Consider the following 15,755-nt stretch of genomic DNA (forward strand, 5'->3'; position numbering starts at 1 on the left):
TTGGGTTACATGGCTTGGGAAACACGATAGCCAAGAAGAAATATGCTTTAAAAGATTATTCTTTCATCTAAGCATTTATGTATTGAAAGAGATGAACAGAAGGCAGGAAAATAACCCAAAAGGCAATAGTTTTCTGCCCTGTGTGACAACCCGTACTTTGAGGATCTGAAATCTCTTTTGCAAATGTGCAGATATGTAGTATCTGCTCTTCAGAGAAAGTTGTGTCAGATAGTTCACAACAGGCCTGAGGGAGGGCCGAGGGGAGGCATAAGGTGCTCTGCTCTTCCCCACTTCAAGCGGAGTCAGGCAGGGTGCAGGGGCAGGCCAGCCCTCAGGCTGGTGAGGGGCACTGCTGAGACCCACTGTGGAGCCCTCAGCGAGCTGAGCTCCCCTGCAGAGGACCAGGGCTCCGGTGCCTCTCCCTGGCTGTGCAGGGCCACCCTGGGAACCACGCAGCTGTCAGCTCCATCCCTTAGACTGCCAGGCCAGAACCAGTGGGTAGTGAGGGCTCTTTTCCAGAGTTACAGACCCAAAAGGGACAGAGGTCAGCAATGGAAACGATGGCCCCATAGTCTGAGGCCAGCCTGGAACAGTATCAGAATTCCATTCTATGGGTTTTAACCACAAGGGGAAGCATTAAAGCCAATGGCTTTGCCCTTGACACCTTCTTTTCATTTGCTCAGCATGGAGCCTGCACATTATGTGCCAGGGTATGTCTTGTTCTCTGTCTTCAGAGACCAAGATGAATGAGGAGAGGTCCCACTTTCTAGGAGCTCAGTCTTTACAATATGTAGAATCATCAGAGGGCCTTAAAAAAACACAGACCCTGGGCTCCCACCCAAAAGAACTGGATTAAAAACTGTGTGGATGAGGCAACAACACTGGTGTTTTTTACAAAGCTGGTGGTTCTGTTGTGCAGCTAAGTTTGAGAATTTGGTTTGTTCTGGAGAGATGCCATGAGTTTGAATTTGAATTAATTTTGGGTTTGGTCTCCGGAGATGCAGTGCATCCTTGGAGAACTACAGCCCCTGCATCAGTGCCTTACAGCTCAGAGGTTATGACCTAGATTCTGAAAACTACCCTAGAGATTTCAACAGGAGCTGATTTTGCTCCACTCCTCCCCACAGGGATATTAGAGACCTTGTCTGGAGACATTTTTGGTTGACACAACTTCAGGGGAGAGTGCTACTGGCATCTAGTGGGAGAGGCCAGGGATATTGCTAAATATCCTGTAGGACACAGGACACATTCTTTGCCCACAGCAAAAAACTATCTGGCCCTAGATGTCGGTAGTGCTGAGGATGAGGTACCCTGGTTTTGGATAGTTCTCCTAAGAAAGGATAGTTCTGATTGTAAAACCGGCATAGCAAACAACTTCCTTTAGCTAACATGTATTATGCACTTAGGATGTTCTAGCTACCTTATTTGTGGTAATAAACATTGATCATGGTTTGTTAGGTACTGTTATTTGTTCCCATTATGCAGATAAAAAAATGGAAGCCCAGAGATGAAATAACTTATCTAAGGCCACATATCTTGTAAATGAAGAGTTTGGGATTTGAATGTGCGGTCAGGCTTCTATACTTCTGCCTTTGCCGATACTTCTGACCAACAGGTTTTATTTTTCATCCCCAGAGAATTTTTCCAGGCAGAAAAGAGATACATACATACTTGGATTAGTCCTTCTTAAGATTTGCTGCTTGAGAAAAACAAAACTATGCAAAAGATAGCCTGTCTGAGCTGGGAGATGAACAGACATTGATGATTTCTGTGCCATGTGGCCAGGCCAGGGCCACGGAGGTGCCGAGGGGAATCTCCAAAGAGGATGTTGCTTAATGCTTTTGACACCAGTGGATTCCAACACCGTTTGGCAGTGACTGGGTGTCCTACAGTGAAGTTTGGGGTACTGCCTGACCAGCCAGACTGTGTGGGTGACAGCTCTGATCTTCTTAACTCTGAGCATCTGTTCAAATGATGTCTCAGCAGGAAGACACAGTGGGAGAATGTCTGCTTAGATCACGTGAGCCGCTGAGTGGCCTTTCAGACGTCCTCTAGAAAGCCCTGGTGTCCCCAGGTCCCTTTTGCTCCCCAGCCCTGTGCTCTGTGGGGACCGAGGAGATGAAAGAGAACCCTAGCTGAGGTCGTCTGTCCTCTCTCTAGTGTCCCTACCCATAGTCACTGCACTAGGATGAGGGGTTTCAGCCGCGGGGCATCCACTGCCAGACCCCCTTGTCTCTCTCAGCACAGTCTGAGCCAAGAGGCTCCGGAGGGTTGGAGTGGTGTCCGCCTTAGCTGGAGGTCCCTGCAGGCCAGTGGGTTAAACAGCTTATGTAAAGCTATGTATTTAGCAAGGGGAATGTGAGCAGGCAGGCTCTGGGCCCTAACACTATATTGCTACCCAGCAGGTTCTATTTTCTTCTCCTGGGAGTTTTTCTAGGTAAAAAAAAAATGGGCCCATTTGCAGCATGGCTATAAAATGTGCCCAAGCCAGTGATTTTTAAAGAAAGAAGCGAAGGAACTTCTGGGGTGAGAGGCCCTAGCCAGCTTTAGACAGAGCGGTGATGTGAGTGGGACTGGCCCCTGCCTCCTCCCTCTGACCTTTCTCTGCGGGGAACCTTGTGGGTGCTGTGCCCTAAGGGCACATTCTATGCACTGCTGGCCCCGTGTCTCTTGAAATCAAGTTGGCAGCAGGGAACTGAGGCTCTTGGAGGACATTGACTTGTTGTGTTCCCATTTTTCTCAGAGATTTTCTGTTTTTAGTAAGAACACAGTCCATTACTAAAAAATGTACAAATCTCCAGCCTTGGCTGGGCTATTGATTTACTGTTCAGCGCTCTCCCCATCTCCCCCAGAACATTCCCCAAACTTTTTTTTTCTTTTTTTACTTTTTCCAGGCTGCCTTCTACCTCAGGGTGTTTCTGCTTTCTATTGATAGAGAAGTTGAGGCTATTAATATTTCCCTCAACCTCCTCCTGTTGGTAGTCATTAGTGTTATTTGCTAGCTAGCTTCATTTTTCTCTGCTTTCAAACAGATGACAGGGTTAAACCTCTTGACTCCTCTGCTGACGGCGTGGGTAACATGACCCGTGGCTGACAATGAGTTGTGAGCAGCAACCATGTGCGCCACTCCCAGGTGACAGCAGTTAATAGCCGGTATGAGACTCTGGTGTTAGCAGGGTGGAAACATTTGAGATGCTGGCCATTCTGTCAGCCTGGGTTTCTGAGTGAATTCTGCTCCAAAATGGAAATAGGATGAGCAGTACATAAACTTTCTTTTGTTAAAAGCCACCACAGTTTGATTTTGCTTGTCAATACAACTTCACCTATCTTGGTTAATATACTGTCCCTTTTGCCCAACAAATAATGCTCCATGCATATTTACCCTTTATGCTTTCCAGCCTTTCTCAGAGAAAAAGCTGTCTCTCCATCTGTACTAATCTTTACAGTCACTTCTCGTTAAAGTCCTCTCCAGTGGTTTCCTATGTTATTCTTAAAAAAAGAAAAGAACAAAATCCATGAGCAGGTGTGTGAGCCTCCGCATGGCCCATCCCTGCTTGCTTCTGCAGAGCCGTCCCACACCCAGCTCTTCCGCCTGCTTTCTAACATGGCAACCTTCACATTATTTCAGTTCCCCGTACATGCTGTTTCTTCTTCCCGTAGGCCTTTGAACATGCTTGGAACATGTTCTCTCTGCCAGAAATGTCCTCCTTGCCTGTGGTTAACTTTTCTTCTTTCACTCTCAGAAAGCATGAGGTCCCAGGAGAAGCCTTCCTTGACCTCCCTGATTAGGTCTCGTCTACCTTTAGAAGTTGAAATACCACTTTCTTCTCCTTTATAATACTTCAATTGCAACATTATAATTTATTGGTGTGATGTTTTGATTAATATCTGTCTTCCTGTGATGGCTGACATCATGTCATTTTTATTCACTACCATGTCCCCAGTGATTAGCACAGCATACTTTGTAGTCACACAGTGAAAGTTTGTTGAATGCATGAATAAGGATATATAGTCATGCTGTCCAATTTGGTAACCACTGGCCACATGTGGCTATTGAAATTTAAATTAATTAATTAAAAATAATTCAGTTGCATAATTATGTAGCCACATTTCAAAGGCTAATTAGCCACCATATGAGTAGAAAAGAAAACATTTCCATCGTCACAGAAAATTCTACTCAATAGGGCTGGCAGTATGAAGTTAAGTGCTAGTTATGGCATTTAATATCTTCAGGGGTCTGGTTCTGACAAGCTTTCCAGTCTGTTTTCTTCAGGGGTCTGGTTCTGACAAGCTTTCCAGTCTGTTTCTTTCCCCAGTGATACAGCCACAGGGAAACACTCATCCCCTCCATAAACATGTTCCCTAAACACGCCTCTTCCTCAGGTGCCCGCAGCTTTTCAGCCTCCACCTCTTGCTGCCTGTCCTTTCTCACCACTTTCTGCTTGAATTGCCACCCATCCAGCACCTTCCATTAGCTCAGCCCTGTCGCAAGCATTTCCGCTTCAGAGAGAGTTTTCCTGAGGTTTAGACTGTGCTGGTTGGAGTGTTTGCTGGCCTTTCTGCTCCCCCCTTCCCATTCTTGTTTCCCCAGCTCAGACGGGATTGTAACCCATTGTTCATACACCTCTCTGCTTTGTTACATGAACCCTCAAAGGCAAGGCCTGGGTCTTGGTCTTCTCCGCACAGAGCTGGTGGTGCGGTAGACATCCGTGAATGCCTGTTAAATGCCGAGTGACTAAATGAATGAAAACCTTCGTTCCTTAGTACAATGATGTGAAGATAAAGGGAACTCTGTTACTGAGTAGGGCTATTGAGGGTACCCCTCTTCATTCCTTCCCCCTCCACAGTCCTGTTCCAGGTCTTTATTTCATGAGACTAGATTTCTGAGCCAGGAATCACCCAGGAGCTTGGCAGAGTCATGAAAGAGCACCTCTAAAATTTCTGGGTCTGGAAGGCTCGGTGGAGTGGAACTGCTGCTTGAGGAGAGTGGGGAGTCTCATCAGTTGGAAGGAAAGACGGCTGGCACCATGACTGGATCCCCAAATCAAGCTACATGCCAAGATGTGGGAATTGGGGCCACCTAGAAGTCTGAAAGAGGTGACTGCTGTGAACTTGACCTTGCTCAGCCCATGGAGTGCAGGGGCTGCTGTTGCTGCAGAGCATAGCTGTTCCCACCTCCCCCGCCACACTGATGGCTCTTTGAGCGCAGCGCTGTCTTAACCCTCCTCAGGATCCCGGCAGGCTGAGCAGTGTCTGTAGAGCTCACAGATAGTATCTGCAGAGCTGGTCAGATTGAACTAACCAACCCTGATGGTGGAATAATGCCTGATAATAGACATGCTTTCTGCAGTGGGAGTAATACAGTTTGGGATAAAATATTCATGTGTTTTCCTTTTTTTAAAGTAGCATACCTTTGCTTTGTTATGTCCAAATGGGCCTCCATTTCCTCTACAGGGAGAGTTAAGTCTTCTGTCATGTTAAATAGGCACTTCTGGGTCTCTCTGTCCCATTTTTCTTTGGCAGTTGAGCCCGGAGGACACATGCCTACAAAGTTCTTTCAGTGAACTTGGATCAGGTGAAGACCTTTCACCTGATCCTCATTAAAGTGACCTGAAGTCAGGAAGAAGGAAGAGGTGATGTAGGGGAAAGAAAGGGAGATAACATCCCTGTAGGCCTAGAGATGACGAAGTGATAAAAAGGAGAGAGGGAGGGATGAGAGGTGAAGGGCCCCGATGTGTAGCTTCAGGTAGGCAAGTTTGAGAGCCCCAGGGGTGGTGTCTGGGTCTCTGTGACCAGTTCCTCAGCCATGACTACATGCCAGACACTGGGCTTCTTTTATGGGTGCAGCTTGGGCCCAGTGAGCCTAAGCAGGTTCAGGGACTCTTTGTGTCTTCCCAGTTAGGGATGCTGGAAGTCCCCTAAGCATTTATTTAGAGTTGATATGCAGGGGGAGAAGAGGGCCTTTAAGAAGGAATCTAGGCATGGTTCTTGGGGACAGAGGCAGAAATGGAGAAGACAATAAGATGTCTTTTACTCATATTGGCCCCAGAGAAGAAGCCTGAAGCCTGCATACACACAGGGCTGCGGGCCAAAGCTGGAGGGATTGTTTCCTTTATCTGTGAGGCACAAGTAGAGTTGCTTCTGAGCTGAAGTGTGACTCCGCATGGAGAGAGAGGCCTCCTTGCTTCTTCGTGAGGCAAGCTTGACTTCTCAAGGGACTGTGACCCGTAAAGGCTGGGATGGACTGGAATGGACCGGGATGGATAAAAGAAGTATCTTATGTCATGTGGACACCGACTCTAAGCCAGTGCAACGTGTGTAGTACTACTTGTTTTATACCCAAAGCCTGGTGAGGTCAAGGGCTATTTGAAGTACACATACTTTATCCCATTTGATTCTCATCATAATCCTATAAGTAGGCGTTTTTCTCCAAACTATAGGTGAGGAAAGTAAGACATAGAGAGGCTGACTCAATCAAGTGACCCCATTAATAAGTGACTGGACCAAGATTAACCTTAACAGGAACCCTCCTGGCCATTTCTCCAACCCTGTCTACCAAACATAATGGTAAACATTTCAGATGACACCACCTGGGTACTGGGGAGGCTGAGTTACCCTGTTAAGGCAGAAGTCTTGGAGAACAATCGTATCCTCCCAAGGTCTGTGGTCTTTTTTGGAGGAATTTTAGTCTATAAGGATGATGTCCTTACCCGGGGAACATTGCTAGCATTCTCTGGGGATATAACCAAGGATAAGCTTGGGACTGTCTTTAGAGATAGAAGGACTCCTAAAGTCCCACGGAAGGGGCATCATTGAATGATCAATGATGCTTCCCTGTGGAGCGGCGGAGAACTTCACGGTTTCCAGAGCAGTTCTTCTCATATCAATGCATTTGAAAGTTCACAGAAAACTGTGAAGCAAAAGCTTACATACCCATTTTGCAGATGAGGAATGAGGCCCAGAGGACTTTAAAAGACTTGCCCAAGAGTGCATGACTAGTAAGTGTTAAGAATCATGCTAGAAATTTGGTCTCCTGAAACCCGCCTCCTGATTCTTTCCTCTTTATCAGGGCCCTTGTGCCATAGTAGGATAGTTGTCTTTATCTAGTGGAGGCTGACTGTAACTGAGCCAGCCAGAGACCTGGACATTACGGTGATGCCTGAGGACAGGCAGACATTCTAACAAAGGACATGCTCCAGGGCTGAGTACCAGCAACAGGGCGGTACCCACTTCATTTAGATCTATGAATTTCAGAGATTTATAGGCTGATTCGATGTTACAGTTTCTCAAAGATTACTACATGGAAAACTAGTTTCATCAGATGTTCCATGACAAATAGAGTTCTGTGATCAAGTAATACGTATTTTACCCATTTTCTTTCAGAGTAGCAATGCATATTAAAGGCTCTATAATGTCTTTAAGCAAGGAAATCTTTGGACTCTGTTTAACTCAAGGTCTCCAAATTTATTTGAACACAAAACCTTTTTTTAAGGTCACATCTATCAGTAGGGCCCATGGAACAGCCAAGAATACTTAGTTTGATTTAACCACTGAATTAATAGTTTGATTTGATAGCATGGGGGCAGAGCCATAGGAATTTTTTATGTTCTTATAGTCCAGCCTTGGGCTCATCAGGTATAAAAGGAAATGTATTTATAAATAGGCCTTGGTGCTAGTCATTTCATGACTCAAAGAGCCAGGGTTAGACTGTGCCCATGCAAGCATGCTAAGGTTTGGAAGTTAAAAATGGAATCTCATTATGATATTAACAATCCTTTTTAATAATAGGTGTTTTCACTGGTGATTCATGACAGAGTAAATGTCAAGGAAAACTATGAGTCTGTTTATTTTGCACATGTGATTTGATGGCACACGTGATTGGAAAGAATTTACCTTTTGGGAGGTCTTTGAATTGAGCAAGGTTGACATTTTATGCAGGTCATTATCATCTTCCTACCTGTGGATTGCAGCAGACACTTGACATTCACATTGGGTATTTCCTGAGGCCTTTATGACTTTCTTAATTGGCAAATACCACTAAGTAATTCCCTTATAAAACTTTTCATTCTGACGCAAACCGTCATGTTCGTTGAGTGCCTTCCTTTCTTTTTATTCATAACCAGGACTGTTTTGTACTTGGTAGCTGACAGTGAGAGGGAACATGGAGCTGTGAGGTGGTGGGCAGACATCTGGACTATCTGATCTACCCTGAAAGGTAGTTTGGCTAAGAGATTTAGATTTATGTTTGTGTAAACTGATGAATGCTTGCGTTTCATGGGCTATTGGAATTGCTCATGAACAGCCAAAGCTGTGAATGTAAATCTGAAAATGCCAAACATGCCCTGTTCTTTGTAGATGAAACATCTTCACCTTTCACACTGTGCTGTCTTCCCCCACGCTGGGAGGCGGGAGGCTACGATGGCTTGGGGAAAGAAGGAAATGCTTATGGTTCTGGAAACTCAAGCTCATCTTTACCATTGCCAAATAGTCTCCACAGCAAGGTTTGTTTAAACTCCAAAGCTGTGGGTATCTCAGCTTCTGGAAGGGGTTGCTACACTTTGATGAGAAGCCTAGGGAGCTCTTGCGGTAGGCTGAAAAAGGAGTTAGTGTCTGAGCTAAGAAAACAGGATTTTTCTTGAAATTGCAGTCTGACTACTCCCTTCTCATAAAACTATGTTTTGGAATATGAATCTAAGGCCACCTTTCTCATGATTTACCATTTTTATCTTTGGGACTCAGAGTCTTTGAAAAAAGATATTTTTTCTTAGAGTTTTTGATTATTATTAAAAGTAAAAGGACAGGGAAGATTTTATCAAACTTGGGAGCTCTCGAGTTAAATGTGATTTCTTAAAAGACAGTTTACCGCACACATATTAAGATAATCAGGCAAGAGGAAAAATGCCCAGAGGCCAATTCAGGGGCATTGAAAATACCCACAGTACTGACCCTGTCTAATAATTGGGAGAAAAATCCTTAAAGATTGATCAGCCATCTTGCTTATGTGGAAAGCACATTGCTATTTAAACACATGGATCTTTGGAGCTCTGCAGTTTTTATCAGAATGAATGACATCGTCTAACTTAAGAGCAGATTCTGAAGACGCTAAAGTACTTCCAAAGTGAAATGTAATTGAGTTGTGCTCCTTAGGACCTCAGTCTGACCAGTCACTGTGGATCTGAGGGCTACTGGGTGCCAGTGGCCATTAAAGAAACCTTGAGGTTGATGGATGAGGTGGGACAAGCTTACTCTTGTGAAAGTCTATTCGAGCTTCCTGCTGAGGACTTTCATAGTCCTGGGGAGTGAAATTCCTCTAAGCTTCCCAGAAGCATGGATTCCTCAAAGCCCCTACACTAAAACATTTTCTACCCAAGTCTCCAGGCACAGAGGAAGCTCAATAGATGGTACTGAAAGACTTGAGTAGTATGTTTCTCATGAAAACTTGGGAATTGGCCTTCCAGCCGATGGGAGCACTGACTGTGACGTTGTCCCCACCAGTGGTTTGGAGGCTGAACAGCTCCTCTTGGCCTCCAGGCTCAAAGCCTGTCCGTGGAACGACTATCAGTGATAATCAGCACTGCCCACCCCATCTGTCTCTGTCTCTGTCTCTTTCGGTTTCTGTCTCTCCTGTCTCTCTCCCAGTGGGCTGGGGGAGGAGGGGGTGGGGTGGGGGAGGGGCTCTGAGCTGTCCTGCAGGCTGGCTGTTCCCCGTCTAGAGAGAAGTCGGGCAGTTGGTATTGTCGCTGTCATCTTGTGGGAACATAAAATATGCACGAGCACAAAGCTAGGCCAGTGGTTCTGTGATGCAGAAAGGCCAGGAGGGGCGGAGAAGCTTACCTTCTTGACTTCATATTTAATGGCGAGTTTGATCCGGCTCAGACTCGGTCGGTGGTGGTCAGACAAGACTTGGAAGTTCACATCACCATTTAAAATCGCTTCCACCTCTTCGGTGTCTCGGCACAGGTCCAGCACTCCCACCACAAAATCCTTGCATTGCATAGATAACTTCCTGTAATCGTTCTGACAGAATAAAAAGAAACCAGGGTGTGTCACAGCGAGCCTCACAGATCATCCTGCCCAGCACTGCACTGTCAGCCAGCACCTGTCCATTGAGCATGAGCTCATGGAGAGTATTGGAACTAGGGGACGTGCGGGTCCAGAAGGCAGGGCAATTCCCCTTGACACACAAGCCAAAGGATATCTTCCCCGAGCCAGGATTTGTCAATGAGATCTCCACAGGCCATCTGCCTCAAAATCACCCTGGGTGCGTGCTCAAACGGCAGGTTCCTGGGCCCTGTGGCAGATTTAATGACTCATAATTCCTGGGATGAGGCTAAGCAATCTGTCTTCAAAAGACCTTGTTCTCCAAGTGATTCTGCCAAGGCCATCCTAGGCTCTCTCAGAGCGGCAGTTCTCCGTACCCAGTTCTGAGAGAGGAGTGGTAAGGATATGAACTTCGAAGGCTGGCGGAAGTAACACATCACTCGTTTATCACCAATCTCTAATGGTCACTGCTCTACACAGAAAGTTTACTGGAGGGATACGGCTGATATGCTAAAATTGTAAAAAACTGTCTACAGGTGTGCTTTCTTTTTAGGTGCCAGAAAATCTGCTTATAAATTATAAATTTAAAAATCAAATGTAATTTAAATCTTACCACAAATTCTTTTGTACAGCCAATCATGGCTCCTTAAATTACTTGCCTGTTGAATAAACATCTTTAGACCTTGACCTTTTGTTTTGTTTTTTAATGAGTTGCTCAGGAGTTCTCTCTCCTCTTCCCTAAGCATACCTTTGTGAATTCTCTTAGAGAGGTTGACTTCTTCCCTAGTGACATGCCAGCTTCTCTCTCCCTCATACAGACTGCTGCAATTCCAGATAAGCATCCGGAATATCCACAAAGAATGTTTCATGTCATCCTCACCCCACTCCTCCCCCAAAATATTTTCTCCCGGAGGCTTCCTTCTTGGTTTCTTAGTTGAAATGAGTCTATTCAGAAAAGACACAAGAACTAAATGTCACTTTCAGTGTTAATGTCAATAGCCCTCAGACTGGTGAATAGTGGTTGGTCAATAGGAACGCAGGTTTGCTTTTCCAGAACCTGGATTCCTCAGCAAATAGGTGGGAGCATGGCAAGCTGTCGCCGCTTAGCCATTTTTCTGAATTAATGATTCTTGTGTCCTTCCAGCAGTGCTGCCTCAAGGTGACACTTTGCATTAGAGAAAGAGGCAAGTCGATGTTTGTTTGGTAGGCAAAGGAAAAGGATCAAGAAAATATTTTGAGACAAGAGCAGCCACCCTTCATTTTTATGTATAATTTAGGGAGAGAAGGGACAGGCTGGGTAGAAACTGCTCAGCTCAGGCACTTTGTCATGGAGATCGATTCAGGGAAGATACTTGGAGTGTTCCAGGTTTTGGCACCTAGCGCAGAGCTCGTTGGTGACACGAACAGCTGTGTTCTTGTGTTCCTCCATCCTCACACACGCGCGCACACACTCCCATCATCCCTCTGTTCCTTCCTTCCTTCCCTTCCCTACCCTTCTCTTCTCCTTTCCCCTTTCCTTCTCCCCTTCCTCCCTCCCTTCCTACTTACTGTGTCCCAGGCAGTGAAAAATTAGCCATGAACAAGGCAGAGGTGACCTCTGAGTAGTGTGGGGGTAGAGGAGGCTAGGGACCCACCCTCAGGATTGCACCAGAGTAAAGCAAAGTAAACCTTGCTTGTAGCTAATCCCAGCTAAGATACTCCGAGAGCCCTGATGAGCTGGGGTGGGAGTCTCAAGGGACACTGGGCTCAGCAAAATGGGCAAGGAAGGTCACCTCATTACATGGACCCATTCAACTCTGGCAGTCGTGCTGCTGCAGCTCGGGTCCCCTGAGTCTCTGCCCCCGTTCCATCAACGCTATTGTCTCTCTTTCAGAACAAGGAGGCTCTGAGTATTATTGCCTGTTCCTGGTAGAACAGGCAGTTCCCTGTTAGCTAGATAAGACCTCATCTCATGGTGGAAACTTGTGCTTAGAGTTGATGCATGGATGGGTACAGAAAAGAAATGGAAAGGTCTAACCCAGCCCTTGGCCCGAGCTCCCTATCCTAGTTGTAAGTCAGCCTGTGCTGCCCCAGAGCCTCTGCACATTTGTGGGCTCAGCACAGAACACAGAGTACCATTTCATTAGAGACTTCCGCTTCCTTGGGCTCTCCCAGCTAGCCTGGACATAAAAAGGGAGACATACCGGAGCAGCCAGAGCAGGTGATGTGCCTTTTGCCTTCTGCACTAGACACAGGCTGGAAGACAAGAAGCCTGGTATCTGCAAATGGCTGTGAGAACAGACAGAACCCAGGCCTGCGAGGAAGGGGGAGATGACATGGATATGATAGCTCCAGGTGGGAGGGTCATGGCCAGGCCCAGGCCTAAGAGAAAGCCATTGGAGAGCATCTCTAGGGAATTATGGTGATTGTGATTTAGTGGGTTAACCCTGAGCTCAGTGAGCCTTCCAAGCCACACTCCTTAATTTTGGAGTTGGAGGCAGATGAGGCACATACCCAAGACCTAAGTAATTTAATATCCTGCACAGTAAAGTCTGCCGGTCCCAATGGGCGACAGATGTCCTACTTGCGTCATCTCACTAGTCCTTATAAAATCTCATGATGGAAGAGCTGTCAGCACTTCCATTTTACAAATGAGGAAGCAGAGATTCAGAGGTAAACAAACAGGCCAAATCCACTTTTCCTTATATTAGCGCTTATATCGTCTCTGGGTCACTCTGACCTTCCATGAAGGTTTTAGCTCCTGTCTCAGTGTCACTCTCCCAGCATTGCTGCTGTTGCTATTCTTGGTGCTTTCAATATCCAGGAAGGTGACCCTCCCATTCGCCTGCCCTCTCATTTCCTTGACAACATCTTTTCCAGTGCTTTATCCTCAACTTTTAACTGAGCCACTCATTCCTTTGGCTATTCCCAATAACTGCAGCAATGCCCCAGCTGTACCCTCATGTTTCCCTCTCTGACCACCCCCTCCTGTATGGCCAGCTCACTCTGGGACCCCAACTCCAGCAATCTTTTGATTCCACCAGACCTACAAGCCATAGGCCATACCATCTTTTCATTGGTATTCATCCCCCTCAGGTCCCTGTCTCCCTCCTTGCAGAGCTTGTATTTCCTGGACAGTCATTACAATCGTCCCTGCACATACCATCCTCTTGCTCTTATTTCATCCTCGTCACTCGGTAGAAGCCTGACCTTGGTTGAATCCAACTCCACTGCTTTGCTCCTGCCTCTGTGCAGTGAAAGTGCTGGAACAAACACAACTGCCCTGACCAGGCACGTGTAAACACACCACCTCTGCCGGCAAGTAGTCCCTGTTGCTCCTGGGCAACTCATTCTCCCTCTCTCCTAAGAAAGCGTTTCATTCCTTCTAACCTCACTCTTGTAACATCTCCACCTCCTAACTTTCAGATGAGGACCTTGTTACCTGTTTTGTTTGGATAATAGAAGTCATCAGAAAAGGAGCTCCACGTACTCATACTACCACTTCTCCTACCTACATGCATCTGTGCTCATGGACTCTGTTTCCCTTCTTCTTACTACAGATGAACTTCCCCTGCTCCTATCTAAGGCCAACTCTGCCTGGTGGGTGCTGGTTATCAGCTCCTTATGGGTGATGGGCAGGGACATGGCTCTGCAGTCTTCCTTTATTTCATCTGCATTGTCAATTTCTCTTTCCCTACTGACTTAGTAAACAAACATGCGGCTACTCTTTTGTCTTACAAAGGTAAAAAGAGTTTTATCTTGACCCCACTTCCCTCTCCATTTATTACTCCAACTTTCTGTTCTATTTTATAGCAAAGCTCCTCAATAGAGTTGTCTATACTCATCGATTCCAAATGTACTTCTTGCATTCTTACACAGTTCAATAAGACTCACTCTCTGCTCCACTGAGACTGTCCTTATCAAGGTCAACAAGTGACTTTCATGTCTCTAAATCCAGTGGTTGGGTTCTCAGTCCTCATCTTAAATGACCTGCCAAGTACTCTGAAGCAGCTGATTACTTCTAATACACATTCTTTACTTGGCTTCCAGCATAACGTAGTCTGTGTTTTTTCTTCTGAAATGACTCCTTTTTGCATTCTTTGTTGGTTCACTCTCATCTCCCTGATATTTTAATTTGGAATGCCCCAAAGATGTGCCCAGTTCTTTGAATTCTCCTTTTATTTCCTTATAGTCATTCCCTTAGTGATCTTACCTGGAATTCAGATGCCACCCATATGCTGATGACTCCAAAATTTACGTCTTAAGCCCAGACTTCTCTCCTGAACCTAACTCATATATCCAGTTAACACCTTGATATTTCCATTTGGATACTTAACAAAACTAACCTGGATTTAGTCTTTTCTACCTTACCTAGCTTTCCCTACCCTTTCCGTTTTTCAGGACAAAAAAAATCTTAGATTTATCCTTGGTTCTGCTCTTCCTCTTACATGTGACTTGTAATTCAGTAGCAGATGCTGCAAGCTCTACCTTCACGTAATCTGATCTCTTTTCACCAATTCTGTTTCAACCTTGGTCCAAACCATTGCCATCTCTTGGTTGGACTAACCTGAGAGACTCCTCTGACTGGTCTCCCTGATTCTGTCCTGATCCTCTATGGTGTATTGTCTATACATCAGTTGGAGGGATTCTTAGAAAAAATAGTCAGATCATGGCGCTGTTCTGCTCAAACCCTCCGATAGCTCCCCATCCACTCAAAGTAAAAGAGGAGTCATTACACTGCCCTATGAGGATATATATTACGTCGCCTCTCGTGTCTCTCCCTGATTTTACCTCCTATGGTTCTCTCCCTCCCTCTGTCTACTCCAGCCTCTCTAACCCCCTGCTGTTCACACTTGGCGTGGACCAGAACTTTGTACTGTCTGTTCTCTTTGTATAACTCCTCCCCCAGGTATTTACATGAACAACTTGATCAACTCCTTCAAGTCTTTGCTAAAGTGTCACTTTCTCAGAAGCCTTCCTTTAATATTTTTAAAAACTTGTTTTCTTCATAGTCCTATGGCCATATGACATACTATGTATATTACCTATTTATTATGTTTATTGTCTGTGGCCTCCACTAGAATGCAAGCTTCTTGAGGGCAGGAATCTTTGCTGTTTTGTTCACAACTATATCGTATGAGTCTAGAACAGTTCCTGGAACATGATGGGCACTTAATAAATACTTGTTGAATCAGTCAGAACGGTGTACTTGTCTAAGACGACATAATTACTAAATGATAGAACCAAGATTCAAAACAACTCAGTCTGATTCAAATCCTGTTCTCTTCCCTCTCACCTTGTTGCCCCTCAATGAGCAGGATGTTTCCTTCTGCTTAGCATGCTGTAAAAATCAGAGGCATAACTGGGGCTGACTTTCAACTAACTTGGGGAAGTAGAGGGTGGGCTGGATATTTGAATACCCAATAGATTCTGTAGTAGAGTAGGGTACAGGTTTTGAAGCTGGAAGGATCTGGAGTTTTAACTCTTATTTTATTACTGAGTAGTTAGAAATAGAGCAAGCCATTTAACTCTTTTGCATCTCAGTTTTTAATCTGTAATAAAATACATATATATATAGTCATTATGAAAATCAATATCAAGATGATGTAAAATGATGTATAGTTAATAAATAGCACAAATAACAAATAAAAACTAAATAAAATTAGATACCAAAACTAAAGCAGTTTTGTTATTGTTGCCACCTCATTTTGACCATTGATTTCAAATTTGTGACC

The 15,755-nt window shown here is 45.2% G+C and overlaps 1 protein-coding gene across 1 annotated transcript in view; it reads right to left on the reverse strand.

Moving 5' to 3' along the window:
- Positions 1-302: 302 nt before the first annotated feature.
- LOC118916936 (short transient receptor potential channel 7-like) overlaps positions 303-15,755 on the reverse strand; it is a 60,520-nt gene continuing 45,067 nt past the window's right edge. Inside the window, exons 2-3 of the mRNA XM_036894314.2 lie at positions 9,677-10,017; positions 303-477 (exon numbers count right to left, since the gene is read on the reverse strand). Coding sequence (XP_036750209.2) covers positions 303-477; positions 9,677-10,017 — 516 coding nt within the window. The remainder of the gene's footprint in view (positions 478-9,676; positions 10,018-15,755) is intronic.

This window comes from Manis pentadactyla, chromosome 13, assembly GCF_030020395.1.
Source record: "Manis pentadactyla isolate mManPen7 chromosome 13, mManPen7.hap1, whole genome shotgun sequence".
NCBI lineage: Eukaryota > Metazoa > Chordata > Mammalia > Pholidota > Manidae > Manis > Manis pentadactyla.